Below are 16,323 nucleotides of genomic sequence, written 5' to 3'. Positions count from 1 at the left end.
TCATAATGAGCTATGCGTCTTGACGGATTTGGGGTTGGCAGAGCAGGCTGCCCCTGCTTTCTATCCCCATTCAGTCCACTTACAGAAACCAACCCATTAATCAAGCTATCTGGCATAAAACCTGAATCTCAGCTCAGCAAGAGATCAATAACCATCCTAAAAAAACACAGAACCAGCCACTAATGGGCACAGGTATCCAGCCATGACATTAGTAATTGCTTTAGCAAAAATAAAACTCTGTATCATAATCACCCAATAGGAACTTGGACAATAAAATTCATTACTTGTGTCTTGTCAAAAAGTAACATTTACATCTGTTAAAAAGATACTGTAATTTTACCATCTAGACATGACCATTATCTTTCAGTGTTAGACAACGCACACTTTTGAATGGATTAACATTCTCTGATTTTGTAATGTGAATGTTTAATAATTCAGGTATCATATAAAATGTTTAAAAATGAGTTATTACACTTATTTTAAATTCAGAGTACCTAAGGGGTTCCTTAATACAATCTTTAGCCTGGCTGTATGTGACACATGGTGAGCCCGCTGTGCTAAGAACTCTGATGTGCTGTCAGATCGGTCAGATTTCGTTACCCTTTGGTTGGCTTAATGGTAAGATGCACAATTCAATTCATAAATTCTTATCACTTTCCCAAGTGGTGTGTTTTCATCTCAAACCTTCACTCTTTTACCATATTCAAGCCAGTTATATTACTTTGCAGTTGGCAAATGTCTTTTGGCTTGGCAGAGATTTCTACACACTACGGTAATTTCTGAGAGACCCAACAACTTTGTCTATGGAGAGGAGTTCAGAGCCGAGATGGGGAGATGAAGGAAACCCATTAACTTCTTCGTAAAACATTCCTTATTGGCTCTTAGACAACAAGTAGAAACCTGTTTTGTCCCTAGGAAAGTCTGAGATTTTGATTAGAAAAGACTCGTTGGAAGTGCTGCCAAAAAGATAGTCATTCATTGGCTGATCATCTGATCAAACCTTGCCAAGATGATAGAAAGGTCTAAGGAATCATCCAGGAACTTTAGGTGATGTCACATTCATCTTTTCTGACAGCATGGCTAAGAACCATGATGCCTATGTTTGTTCTGTCAATGGTTTGTGTTTCCATAGAATGAGTGCTGGGCTTGGACTCAGGAGTACGGGTTAGAGTCCTCCTAAGTTCTTTTAAGTATTCATAAGTACAATCAATACCATGCATGACCAAATGCTTTCTTATTACATTGTAATTTGTCTCTTTTCTTATTGTTTTTCCAAAAACACCAGGAGTCCTAGAGAGAAAAAACTACTCTTTGTTTGTATCTGTTATAGCTTCTGGACAGGGTAGATTCTCAAAAGATAAATCTACCCTTTGAGATGATGAAAAACTGATTAATGGAGGAGCCCAATAATTTCTTGGTCTTGATCACTGAATTAGATTTGTCTTGGTCCTCAATTGCTAATAACTTGGAGTTTTCATATATTCATGAGATTACAGAGAAGCAATAGCCCAGGTTTTCAACTTTAATTTTGTTTGCTGATGTCCAGTGTAGATAAACAGAAAATACCCTGACAACAGAGTATTTGTAGTGGAGTTGCATAACATCAGGTGAGAAAGTTATTTAAACAACTGAATTATGTAACTAGATAATACTGAAATTTGGAATCCAAAATATGTGGCATCCATACATTCTAATTTGTGTGTAGTCATTATCAAAATATTTACTTTATATAATTTAAACCCTCTGTGACAAAGATAGAAGATAGTTGCTATTCTGGAGCCTTCCAGTCCATAGATATGACCAACAATGTCAACATTTCTAGCTTAGTATTACCCAGGCTCAGCACTAACAAGATGTTTCACCTTAAAAATTATATCGAGATAAAAAGATTCATTTGCAAACCCATCACATATGTATTCACAGGTGGTGGGTGTGGGTCATTGCATTTGGATTAAAAAGCAAATGTCTCTCTCTACATGAGAGGTCACTAGCTTGTGTAAGGCAAAATCTTTTCACTGTTCAGTATAATTAGAATATTCCACCAGTGGTTCAGTAATTTAAAAATCACAGTATTGTTGTAATATTTTTCTAGGCTTCAGGAGCTCACAATTGTTTGGCCCAATCAAATCTGGGAACACTAGAGAAGTTATCACCCATCAAGGTAATTACGTTCAAGTTGAAATAATTACTCTATCAATGTTAATGGTCTTTCAACTTCAATAAAGCACTCACCTGCCGATAATCACAGCTAACCTCTTGCTCTAATGCAATTCCCTCTCTATTTAGTAGGTTATATTACAGCCGTTACAGTGGTCACTTGTCCTGAACAGCTGCTGAATTTCACTTTGATCGGCTGTGAACCATAAAAAAATTGGTCATCTGTGTATGATTTCCCCCTCACCCATAAGCCCTTGCAGAGCTAAGGATATGATCTCTTGGCTGTAATAGGGTACTTCAGGGGTAGCCATCTTGTCTCAGGTAGTGGCTACTTTCCATTTGTGACAAGAGCAGAGTAGTTCAATTAACTTCTGCCCTTCACTGCCATTTACAGCTTGCTGTCTCTGCTACATGGCATATATTCTGAATTTATGGCCATGGCCTATTAGTATGTGGACTAGTTGATTCCTCTTTCAGATATATTTTTGAACAAGGCTCCACAGCATTCTTAGGCGTCTAAAAAGGGTTTTCTTACAAGTTGGTGAAAGGCCAGTAAATAGCAACATACTGACCCACAGGTCAAATAATCCCCACCAACCGTCTCACATGTACTGATAAACTACTAGTTGGCAAAGGGGAAGCAGGTAGATGCCAATTTGGTAGAATCTATTTGTGTGATTTGAGGTGTGTGTGTGTGTGTGTGTGTGTGTGACTAAAAGACCTCATCATGTTCTGCTGATACAATCCTAGATCTAAGGAAAAGGGCAGGTCCTAAGAGTGTCATGGCATGTAAACAGAACTACATATAAGGTGGAAATATCCTAAGGAGGGCTCTTAGAGTGGCAGGCATGTGATGTTATTGGGGCAGGGGAGCCAGGGATAAGACCGTAATAAACCTCAGGAGACCAAAAAAAAAAAAAAAAAAAAAAAAGCATGTTCTTGCTCCAGGCAGTTTAGAAAGGAAACAGAACCTAATCCAGTATTAGGAAAATTACATGGAAATTGATGGCACAGTATCAGGAAACATTCAAATTTGCAAGCTCAGAATGTTATGGCAAGGCGAGGAACACTTAAAATGTATAAAACATAAGGTTTTTTACTCATGACCGAATTAATACAGTTGCCTATACAAACCAGAACCTTATATACAACTGCTAATTTATTCTGGTCTCTGTTATTTCAAAAAGAAAGACTGCTAAAGGTTTATAGTCTATTTATATTGCCATTTATGGTACTTTGCATATGCATTAATTTATTAGTCATCGAAGCAGCCCTATGAGATAAGTGACATTTTAGTTCAGACTTGATGAGTAAGAAGGAGGACAGATGAATTATAGGAGCATGAGCCGTCACTCCAGGAGGAGGGATTAACATGTGTGAACAGCCTAATGTGGTCTTCAAGTGGAAAAATTTAAGCTATGGTTTGGAAATAGAATCAATAGCACTTAGTGAAGGATTGATATGGAAGAAAGGAAGAGGGAGGACTCAAAAATGATCTGGCTTACCCAATGAGAAAGATGATAGGGCCACTTAGTTATGTAACAGGATGTGAAATAGGACTGTATTGGAGAATAATGAGTATACTTTAGAAAAACAGGTGGTAGGTAACTCTACTGGAACAGCTCGACATATCACTGTAGGACTTATGGAAAATACAGACTTCAGGCTTCATCTTCCTATGAAGCTCTATGAAGATAACCTATATGAGAAGATCCAAGTTCATGAAAAAAAAGGAAGGGGATTCCGTGGAGAAGAAAGAGGCTTTGGTTATATCCTTCCCATTTCAGGGAGGGAATGGGATTTCTCCACGCTCCCTTTCAAGGCATACAAGGAATGTCCAATAGAAACACTTGAAGAAATTGGAGATGTTGCAAGAAAAGTGAGATGAACAGTCTGCTCTTGGCAAGAGGCTTCCTATTGCACTGATGAAACTAGCAGGACAATTTTGATGCAATGACTAAGGTGGAAAAAGTCTTCTGAACTCCTTAAGTGATCCCAGAGTTTTGGGATAATAGCCTAACACAGAAGCTAATACTGTATCTTAGTCAATGAATTCCAAAGTTGGGAGACTGGCTAGGTCCCAGCCAGCATGGTAGGTTAGGTAGAGAATATAGTACTGGACAAGCTACACCTTCATTATTTGGTAGAACCAAAGTTTTCTGCAGTCCCAGTGGGTGCCAAGAAAGGAATGAATTTTGTCAACCTGGTAGGACTTGATATTGGCTTCCTGCTTGGGAGAGGGGCCCTCAGAGGCAAAAAAGGTTGTAGGGTGTACTTCTTGAACAATAACAAATAGGGGTGTAAGATATTAGCTAAAGAGTGTATTGCCTGCATCAGGGAATTATGAGGCATGGAATTTCCTATGGGGACCCTCGTGTAACCCACAAAGAAAATCCCATGAGGCATCTGCCCCCTCAAAATTAACAGAAGATTAATTAGAGCAATATTGTTGAGTAAAGCTCTGTTACTTTTTGTCTAATTCTTTCTTTTCATGCCATAATCCTGGGGAAGTAAATAAGAGAAAAAAGAGGGAACTGAAGAAAGGGGAAAATGGCCATGCCCTCTTCCTCACTGTAGATCCTTAAACACAAATCAGGTTTTAATTTAGACTGTACTTTGTTTGTTTGTTTTGAGACAGAGTCTTGCTCTGTCACCCAGGCTGGAGCGCAATGGTGCAGTCTTGGCTCACTGCAGCCTCCACCTCCCAGGTTCAAGCAATTCTCCTGCCTTAGCCTCCTGATTAGCTGGGATTACAGGTACCAGCTGCCATGCTTGACTAATTTTGGTATTTTTACTAGAAACAGGTTTTCACCCCATTGACCAGTGACCAGGCTGGTCTTGAACTTCAGATCTCAGGTAATCTGCCCACTTCAGCCTCCCAAAGTGCTGAGATTACAGGTATGAGCCACAGCGCCCAGCCTAGACTGGAGTTTTTAAAAAAACACCTGAAATAAATCTTGATTGCTAGTTGCATTGGTCTGTGTCACTGAAAAGTGACTGGAAAACCATGGGACCTGCTAGATGTTATTGATTGGTGAGCCAGGGAGTGCTGATGGAGTTTGCTATGATAAAGTGGTTGGAGAAAAATATAGCTCTTTCAAATAAGTAATTATATATAATTCAAAAAGACTCACATGGTTTTCATCCCCAACAATACTGAGCAAAGGGTCGATTCTTGATATGTATTTGTGACTTTCAGGAATAAATTAGACAAAACGGCTAAAGATTATGTAAGGCTAGTGAATGAAAAGTGAATATTAAACCAAACATATCATTACAACTAAAAGGTTTAGCCATGGACAGTGGCTTAAGCCTGTAATTCCAACACTTTGGAACATCGCAGTGGCGGGATCTCTTGAGGTCTGGAATTTGAAACCAGCTGGGGCAACTTAGTGAGACATCATCTCTATAAAAAATTTTAAAAATTAGCTGGGCATGGTGGCATGCACCTGTAGTCCCAGCTACTTGGGAGGCTGAGGCAGGAGGATCACTTGAGTGCAGGACGTTAAGGCTACAGTGAGGTATGATGGCGCCACTGCACTGCAGCCTGCATGACAGAGGAAGACCCCGTCTCTTAAAAAAAAAGTGTTATGCCAACAAATATTCATTATTTTATATGATAGTTACTCATCCATGTTTTGTATCTTTTATATAAAAGAATGATACAGTTATTTCTTATTATAAAATGTGAAAATCTCAGTTTGTAGAACTGACACTGGAAATATGATAATTATTTTTATTACCAAATTTTTCTTCACATTAGAAAGATAGTCACCAAAGGAGTCCTTTTAGAAAGCTATGTCTCCCAGAGTGTTTCTGTTGTCTAATAAATGGGTCTGGGGAGGAAAGGCTAAGGTCGTCAAGTTTAAAAGAACTGCAACTAATTTAAGATCATATGTAAAGAGCAGTAATAGTTTGTTATCTAAGTCAAAATGAAAATGGGATTAAAAATAAATGTTATCAGTTTACTCACACACTCTTCATAAGATGACAATTGTGAAATATCTATTTTATTATTGTTGCTGTTATTTTTTGTCACGTATCTACTTAATGGTAAAGACATACGAAACAACCACTTGAGGAAATTTTGACTACCTCCCCTTGACATTGGGAAAAGAAGCTTGGCAACTAGAATCTAGAAACTAGAGTTAGTCATTCTGGATTTTATTCCCAGATTGGAAGCCAATTTTTAGTGACCTATATAATGCTTATTTCTCAGCACGTTATGCTTGGTTCTACATGGAGTGAAGTGCCATTTCTGGGCAAATGCATGATCTGGGCTTGACGTTGTATAACCCCGTGGAACAAGTAAGGATATACTTAGAGCACAGATAATAGGTAAACTGCCTTTGCCTTTAAAATCCCCAATTCTCAGATTTATTTCTGCCAGCACAATGGCAGGTGCCAGTGAGAAAAAGCAAACAAACCCAAATGGTGGTAGCGATATCGCCAACCTTGCCAGGAGTGTTCCCTGTAAACTCCTGCATGCCAAGCAAGGCTAAATACGGCTTCTTTCCTGACACCTCACAATTCATCACAGAGCTAACTGGGAAGGGTGTTTAAGGCCTTCTAACTAAAGCCTGTTTTCAGCAATGGAAGGTATTGGTCTAAGAAGACCCCAAGAATCGTGATCTCCCTCTCTCTCCCTTAGAAGGTCCTACATAGAGATAAGTAGGGAGGTGAAAGTTTTCATGAGGTTGTGAGAGCAGCTAGTGATGCATTAAAACCCACACTCTTTCCATTTCTCTGCTCCTGCTGCCTCTGCTGCTGCTGCCGCTGCTGCTGTTCCTGCCAACACATACGCTTCTCACCCCCATGGAGGGCCCCCACTGCCATTTCTCCATCCACTGCCACCGCAAGCAGAATTCATGCCTCCATTGCACCTGTTTTATGTGGCTCTCTCAGCAACATCCACCTGTCTATAAACAAGACAGGTGGGGGGACCTTGGGGCAAGCTAGGGATGGCACCATAACATGGGCAATTTATCGGCGGCCCCTTGTGCAGAGATGAAATCTTAATAAGCAAGCGACTAATGCATGAGCTAATACTAATTGCATTAGCATTACCTCTTGCGAGGCTGTGGACTGAACTGCACTCCTGCAATGATGGGAACGGACTCTGTGTCTCATTAATGGAGAAGGCACTGTAGTTCCTTTGCCCGGAAGAATTTTAGCCAGAGTAGCCAATAAACAAAATCTTGAAAAATTTCATACCGCAGGCACAGAAAGGAAAGAAGACAGCTAAAGTTGTTTAGCTGGTGCAGAAATTACATAAACAGTAAGTGGATTGAGGAAGGTACTTGGAAAGCGATTTAAAATGGAGTCTTCTTCTACAACCCCTATGGACAACAATATAGAGATTTCTCAAAGAACTAAAAGTAGAATTACCATTCAATCCAGCAACCTCCTCACTACCGGGCATCTACTCAAAGGAAAATAAGTTATTATATTGGAAAGATACCTCCACTCACGTTTATCACAGCACTAATCACAATAGCAAAGATATTGAATCAACATAAGTGTTCATCAGAGGATGACTGGATAAAGAGAATGTGATATATGTATATCTATATATCTATACACACACACGCACATATATATATCTTGATTTCCATTTCCATTTTCCATATTTACTAAATGGGAATAATTTTACATACTGTAGAATGTAATATATATATGAATATATATAGAATGTAAAGATATACATATACCTCACATTCTAACTAAAGCCTGTTTTCAATAATGGAAGGTATTGGTCTAAAGAAAACCCAAGAATCTCTCTTTAGAGACCCACATATATATATATACATATACATATATATATGTAGTGAGATATATATACATATATATATGTAGTGAGATATATATACATATATATGTATATATACGGTAGAATACTACTCAGCCATAAAAAAGAATGAAATCCATGTCTTTTGCAGCAACATAAGTCAAATACCACATGTTCTCACTTATAAGTGGGACTACATAATGTATACACATGGACATAGGGTGTGAAATAATAGACATTGGAGACTTGGAAGCGTGGGAGGGAGGGAGTTGAGTGAGGGATGAGAAATTACCTGATGGGTACCATGTACGTTATTTGTGCAATGGTTACACTAAAAGTCCAGACTTCACTGCACAATATATCCATGTAACAAAACTTCACTTGCACCCATTAAATTTATAGAGAAATAAAAATAAAATGGAGTCTTCGAAACATGGGCAGCAGAAACTCAGCAGCAAGAAGCTTAGAAACCCAAAATGCCCAAGGGTAATAGCCTGTGCCTCAGAACAATCACTCATTTTTCCTCACAGTCTCTCCTCTGCTCAAGGGCCAAGTCTCATAGCAGACTTCAACAACATTCAGTGAAGTTTGGTATTGCATACTGATATATTGAATATAGTACTCAATGACTATTTGCCAAATCAGATTGAATTGTCAATCATTTGTTTGACCTTGAAGGCCCATTGTGCTAGTATGCAGATGTCATGCTGCTCTGAACAAAGAAAGAGTTAGATTATAGGAGGAGTGATTTGTCTGAGATAAGAGATACATTTTTTTCTGTGATGGTAAGGAGTACGGAACATTGGATAACTGATAGAACCTCCTTTATTTTTTTCAAGATGGAGTCTTGATCTGTTGCCCAGGCTGGAGTGCAGTGGTGCCATCTTGGCTCATTGCAACCTTAGCCTCCTGGGTTCAAGCAATTCTCCTGCCTCAGCCTCCCGAAGTAAAAATACTAAAGAGTATTTGCTCCCAAGAGTAAAAATACTAAAAATAGCATTTTTAGTAGATACAGGGTTTCAACATGTTGGCCAGGCTGGTCTCAAATTCCTGACCTTGTAATCTGCCTGTCTCAGCCTCCCAAACTGCAGGGATTATAGGTGTGAGCTACCGCGCCTGGCATACAGATCTTTTAGACAAAAATATTGAACACAATCTCCTACACAGGGACTGTGGGAATAAGTGAAATACAAAAACACTAGTTTATTTTCCTGGTGACCTCTCTCAAACGTGTCAGATCATAAAGAGTAGCCCTCATGCCCTGAAAACGTGGTCCAGTGGCCTGAAGGTCTGAACACTTGCCCAGATCGCTTTGTGGAAGATGTCCTTGTTTGCTTGAAAAGATCAGGTGGGACCTTTCTTGTTGAATCTAATGAAGCCTTCTCTTGCAATTCTTAGAGCCAAAGATTTAGATTTTGGGAAGCCACTTTGAATAAATACATACACATTCAAAAGTCACATGCAGAAGTATTGTTTTTTTAAATTATTCTGGCTATTCTATTCAGCATTGCAAAAAAAAAAATCTTTGGAAAAATGGAGGAGTGCCAGTACTGGACTGTCAAAATGAAAGCCACATCAGGGAGGGCCTGTGTGCAAAGAGCTCTGTGCAGCTTAAAGCTTGGGGCCATAGGCTTGCCTCTTTTTCAGAAGTGTTTTAGTATGATAAAAATAGAGCCTAGAAGTTTAAATAAAGAATAGAGTTCATAGATTCATCATATACTTTAAAGCTTGTGTTTTAAAATGAAGCTGGCTATGAAGGGATGACTTATAGGGTATTCCACAAGGGAAGTGCAATAGAACTGTTTTGGGAGGCTAAATGATTAGGCTCATACCTCTGAAAGTTATATTTTAAAAGATCAGAGGTTTAACCATTGCAATCTTTGTGCCTTCAATAAAAGCATATTTAAATTAAGATGCCTCATTCAGAAGCTATTAACAAGGGTAGGATATTCATAAACATTTGACTTTAAGGGTCAAAGTTTAGAACATGAGTTTGAAGGATATGGGGAGAAGTAACCAATTTCCTCCTGGATCACGTATCCACTCAAAAAGATCTTTTACACTTAAGAACACTGCTTCTAGTGCTTATCATATAGGAACTAGAAGACATAATAGGAAAGACTCTAGTATATAAAGATAATTTACTATCTAATAAAAATATAGTACTAATTCTGAAAGAGATAAAAATGAAGATAAAACAATTATCCTTTCATTTATATATTGCTTATTTTTTAGTCATATGAGAAATTTAAACACAGGGACAGTGGGAAAACATTGTACTTCAAACTATTAATTTAAGAAAGGCTCTTCTGGAGTTTTATAAAAATATATTTGCTCACTGTTATTTAAATATTTTGATAAATGTTATTTCCTATAAGATAACTTTCATGTAAATTGGCCTTCCAGGATTTAAAGCATAGAAACATACTATTTTAAATAATGCTTTGTCTGTTCATTTGTTCTTATTGAGGGTTTTCCATATTTAATAAGGTCTTGGCACATATTTGTATTTAACTCCTAAGACCACAAAACTGACTCTTGTCCACGAAGCATTTTCAGTTTGAGAGCTGATCTCCTAGAGCATTTCTTGCCTAACACTTGCTATGTGATATTGTTCTCTCTTGCCTTGTGGTTTGAAGCTAGTAGACAGTGGAGTTTGGGATCTGAATTCCAGTGTAGTGGACACTGTAGGCTGTACTCAACTGCTTCTCTTTTTCTCCCCCTTATGCACAGTTCTCATCTCTGCAATATTATAAAACAGAACACTCCCTGTGACAAGGACCGTCCTGTTTCTGTATCTCCCATAGAACATGAGGCTATGCTGGACACAAAGAAAGCATGCAGGAGCTACGAGGTGATCAGGTGAACTGAATTAAGTTGTTTTATGGGCCAGAGGAGGCCATTCCTTAAAAAAAAAAAAATCACCAGTAAGCTATAGTGCAAGCAACTTTGTGTGTGTGTGTGATATATATTTATATAAATATAAATTTATATTATATTTATATTTATATAAATATATATCACAGAAAAATATATAAATGTATATATTTATATAAATATATATTTATATATATATAAATATAAATATAATATAAATATAAATATAAATATATATCACACACACATACATACACACACGTACACACACACACACACACACACACACACATATATATATATATATATATAGAGAGCTATATATATTACTAGCTTGTTGGGGAAATAGAAAATCAAATATTCTATCTGTTTTCAGCTGAATCTCATCTCTTTGAGGTATGGAGAAAAGCATTATATTATTCCCATTTAGTAGATATGAAAAATGCAAATCAAGAAACATTAAATTACTCTCACTTAGGCCAGGTGCAGTAGCTCATGCCTCTAATCCTAGCACTTTGGGAGGCTGAGGCAGTCGGATCACTTGAGGTCAAGAGTTTGAGACTAGCCTGGCCAACATGGTGAAACCCCGTCTCTACTAAAAATACAAAAATTAGTTAGGCATGGTGGGCACCTGTAATCCCAGCTGCTTGGGAGGCTGAGGCTGGTGAATTGCTTGAACCAAGGAGACAGAGGCTGTGGTGAGCTGAGATCACGCCACTGCACTCCAGCCTGGGTACAGAATGAGACCCTGTCTCAAAAAAAAATTATTCCTGTTTAGTAAATATGGAAAATGGAAATCAATTTCATGAATAAATAAAATTTGTTTGTTTTGAGGTAATCAAAATTAATCATGTCTACAAACTGGTCCCCAATACTCCTCATACTCAGTTAAGTATCTTATTCCCCGTGTCTATATTGCCACTTTTCAAGTGAAAGATTTTCATGTATTTAAGCCCTAAGTGAAGAAGAATGAGAAGCTGGATAAGGAAATTAATTTCAACATATTAATCAGGTAGTCTGAGTGTCAGTTATTTTTCAAGGGTCTTACCGTCACTGTGAAAGCATGCACGGTAGGGCTGTGAAATGCGGGATCGTCGGGTCTTTCCTGGTAGACCACACGGTAGTGGGAGATAATGCCATTGGGAGATTCTGGCTTTGTCCAGTTCAACAGAACTGAATGAGCGCTGGTGGCTTGAGCCCAAGGAGCTGGCAAATCTTGAGGTGGGGCTTCCAGAGTTCGTGTTGATGACCACAGACTCTCCACCGCACCCCTGGAGTTACGGGCACTGACCCGATATTCATAGAGCGTGAAAGGTCTCAGGGTGCCTCCTTCATCTGTAAATTCAAGGGCTCCTTCTGACCAGACAAATAAAAGAGACTCCTCTTCAATGCCAGCAGGGCGCCTGAAAGGAAACCAAGCAGGCAACCAGTGACAGCTGCACACTTCAAAACACCGTTTGTAGATGGAGTAAAAATTGTTTTTCAAAATTTGTTATCAACTCAACTTTTCAACTGTTTCCTTCTGGTGTCATAATAAAAGAAAAACCAGACGGAGAAGTACAGTGGCCTAACTCAATATAATTTTTTAAGTGTAGTACACACACACACACACATGAATTTGACTGATTATAAAAGAGTGCACATGCTTTATAGAAAACACGAAAAATACAGAAGAAATATAAAAAGCACAAAAGGTGAAACCTCATCCATAATCACATTTTATTGCCTTCCAGATATTTTTGCTGAATAACAAAATTCACATGCAATACAAGAAAGCAAACATATTTAAACATTTAAAAAATATAGAAGCACATATTAAGCACTATTAATGCATTCTGATATATCTTCTAGTTCTCTCTCTCTCTCTGTGTGTTTGTGCATATATGCATGCAGTTATATTGGGGTTTTATATTTTGCACAACTGGGACCACAGGATATAGAATTATTAGAGGCTGATATTATTGGGAATCCTACCTTCTTTGGTAAATGGATTGCCGCTGGGGTCCCAATGCGTTCATCTCCCTGTATCTATGCCTTTTGCCAGTATGTTCCCAGACTCGTTCTGAGCTTGGCTATAGGACTTTTTTTGGCTAATGGGACAGTAGCAAATATGATGATTGCAGCAGTTTCAAAAGTGTTTGCATATTGAGGCTGATTCTTTTGCTGCTCTTAGGACCATAAAATTGCTGGGTGAAAAAGCCCAGGCTTGCATACTGGAAGACGAAGAACTATGAAGGGAAGCCCGCAGCTCCTATTTTCTCTCACACAGCACAACGCTTTTTTGCATTTGTTCCCAGGATGTATAAAAAGTATTTTAAATTCACTTCTTAGATGCCATTTACTTTCTCTTCATTTGAATTTTCTCTGATTTAAACCATAAACTCTCAAAGTAAGGACAATCTTTTCTTATATATCAAGATCACTGTTTTTTTTTTTTTTTTTTTTTTTTTTTCTGAGATGGAGTTTCACTCTCATTGCCTAGGCTGGAGTGCAATGGCATAGTCTCGGCTCACCGCAACCTCTACCTCCCAGGTTGAAGTGATTCGCCTGCCTCAGCCTCCCCAGGAGCTGGGATTACAGGCATGCACCACCATGCCCAGCTAATTTTGTATTTTTAGTAGAGACAGGGTTTCTCCATGTTGGTCAGGCTAGTCTTGAACTCCTGACCTCAGGTGATCCACCCTACTTGGCCTCCCAAAGTGCTGGGATTACAGGTGTAAGCCACCAGGCCCGGCAAGACCACTGTTTTTTAAAAATACATTTACTGTTGTTATACATCAACAAATCTCTATTAAATACTTTTATATGCCTATCATTGTATTAGGAGCAAAGGTAAAAAGATGAACATGCTCCCTACCTAAAGGAATAAGTAGTTGAGTAGAGGAGATGGAGCTATGTGCAAATTAAGGAAAATTACGTGATAAGATAAATAATCGAATAGGAATTTACTTTAGAGGTTTTTTTTTTTTCTTTTTTTGAGACTGGGTCTGACTTTGTCACTCAGACTGGAGTGCATTGGTGCAATCATAGCTCAATGCAGCCTCAGACTCCTGGGCTCAAGAGATTCTCCTGCATCAGACTCCTGAGTATCTAGGACTACAGATGTGTGCTGCTAGGCCTTGCTAACTTTTTAAATTTTTTTGTAGAGATGAGGTCTCACCAGGTTGCCCAAGCTGGTCTTCCTCAAGCAAGCCTCTGGCCTTGGCCTTCCAAAGTGCTAGGATTTACAGGCATGAGCCACCATATCTGGCCTGCTTTAGAGATCTTTAAAGGACAAAAGTTAAATGCCTTTTAGATGTCTCCCCTAAAACCTGGTAAAATGCAGAGTATACTCTCAAAATTCTTTCAACTGTCTGAGAATAGGATTGTTTAGGCTAATCTTTAGATTTTTGTTGATATCAAAACTAGGGCCAAATGCATACTCTTTTGGTATTAATATATACAGCATTAAAGTAGAATGGTCAGTTGTCGAGATGGCCCTATGTATCTGATACTTCATTTGGAACAGTTCTTTTCCCATCCAGATGTAAAATCATGATGCAGGGTTGGTAGAAAGCAAAGTTCTGGAGGAATTGTGATTGGTATATCTCTGTATTCCCAGCATCTGAGCCCAGTAAGTGTTCATTATTGTTTTTTCAAGTGAAAGGCTAAAAGGTATGTAATTCCATGACTTTTCTGTATCTTTGCCTCTTCTCCAGCAGCTCTTATTTCCTATCAAGGCAGTATTCTAGGTTGGAGAAGAATGTAACCAAGACATGGACGCTCCTCCTTCAGCCCTCTCTCTAGCTGAGAAGAGAGGGATGAGTACATCAATATTTTCCAGGCTGTTAGGAGGATTTAATTAACACCCTCTTCAGATGCTGAAAATTTCACATGCTGCCATATCAGATTAACCAGCTCCATCAAAACGTAAAGGGTTATTAAGACAAAAAAGCAGGATATGTAAAATCACTGGCTTTGGGAATTTGATGATCCTCAAATTGATAAATCATGATGACCTAAGTATGAGCAATGACAAGCTTCCTGCTGGAAGCTATAGAGGCTTCATAGATAACCCTCAATGACCTGCAATTATGGTTCGGCAGCCCACCTCATCATTGCTCGCTACCATGCATGGACCAGATTTTGCACTCAGTGTAGGTTTGCAGGGTTTGGCCTTTGTACTTGCTGCAGATATCAGGTACCAGGTGTGTCGTTGGGAGGGATCCATTCTAATGAGAACCACAGGGCTCATAGCCAAGGACTCCTCTCAGTGATTTTTAAAAAGGTGTTTGCTAGGAACACAATACAGCAAATAAACCTATGATGGTCTTTGGGGAAGTAACATTTTCTATTTTGTCTAGCTTCAGCCTTTCCATGACAATTCAATTAATTTTTATTAAACTCTCATGAATTCCCAAATTGAGATGTAGTCATGGTTTCTATAAAGCTGACATTCTTAAAAATTTTGCCTAAAAGTGTGGGTTTTAAATATATATACACTTTTTAAAAGATTGAGTATCATGTTAGCTTCAAGTTTAATCACCAACAGAATTAAAGGGTGCAGCTTGGTTAAAGTGTTTCTTATCACTATTGAATTCTTAAAAAATTAATACCATGGAGAGGTAAATGTCTCATCTGTGCTGCTAAAAAACAGAATCGCTTTATGTCTGAATACATTTTGAGCACAAGTCGTTGAGTAGACCACAAATTTTCCTAATCTATTTAAGATTTAGGCTTCAACTGTTCATTTAACTGGAAGTGTTTCCTCCTGAGTAGCCTGTGTTTAGAGAAATCAATTTTCAGCTCTCTCTGAATAGCCAAATGGTTATTCTTTGCTAAAAACTCATTTGAAAGATACTTCAGGAATGGATTTTTCCAACTAGAGTTAATTTAATATTGCTAACACTAAGAGGAAAACAAAAACAAAAATAAGTATAAAAAACTAGGAAAACTATTTTTAAAGACATTCACACTTCTGTGGTCTCATTGTAGAATGTTTTCTGGAACTCCTTACTCTTTCTCTCCCTTCCAGCAATTGTCACTGCTTGTTTTCAAAAGCAATTAAAACAAAATCCTAGAACCCAATGAACCATAACAATTTTAAGGTTATGAAATTGCCAGGCCCATTTGATGAAGATATTAAAAATAATATGAGTTTAACTAAATAATCAGAAACATCTGTAGTCAGAGGAGATAGGTTGGAGGTCCTGGCATCTGCCACTTAGTTCAGTGACCTAGGGTGAACCTGCCTGTCTGTGTCCTCTAGTTTTTATTTCCTTTTGTAAAGTACAGTTAATAACCTCATAGTGTATAAGAAACCTCTGAAAATTCATATAAAATTAAAACATAAAAATTACTGGGTAAAATGTAATGCACCATCTGAATGAAGTTATCATGGATACGATGTGCAAAGGTTTAGGAAAATACATCTGGCATTGAACAAGGAGGTCATCCCAACAGTTCACATAAGAATAAATGCAGATCCTGAACTAGACTGCTGAAAGGACAAATGGAAACAC

General features: G+C 38.2%; 1 protein-coding gene across 1 annotated transcript in view; it reads right to left on the bottom strand.

The window, feature by feature from the left end:
* Window positions 1-16,323, bottom strand: part of USH2A (usherin) — an 815,757-nt gene that overhangs the window by 93,770 nt on the left and 705,664 nt on the right. The window contains exon 61 of the mRNA XM_002760516.6: window positions 11,871-12,225. Within this exon, the coding sequence (XP_002760562.4) occupies window positions 11,871-12,225 (355 nt within the window). The remainder of the gene's footprint in view (window positions 1-11,870; window positions 12,226-16,323) is intronic.

Source organism: Callithrix jacchus, chromosome 19, assembly GCF_049354715.1.
Source record: "Callithrix jacchus isolate 240 chromosome 19, calJac240_pri, whole genome shotgun sequence".
NCBI lineage: Eukaryota > Metazoa > Chordata > Mammalia > Primates > Cebidae > Callithrix > Callithrix jacchus.
Note: the sequence above shows the minus strand (reverse complement) of the source record. Positions and strands in the feature narration are given on the sequence as shown.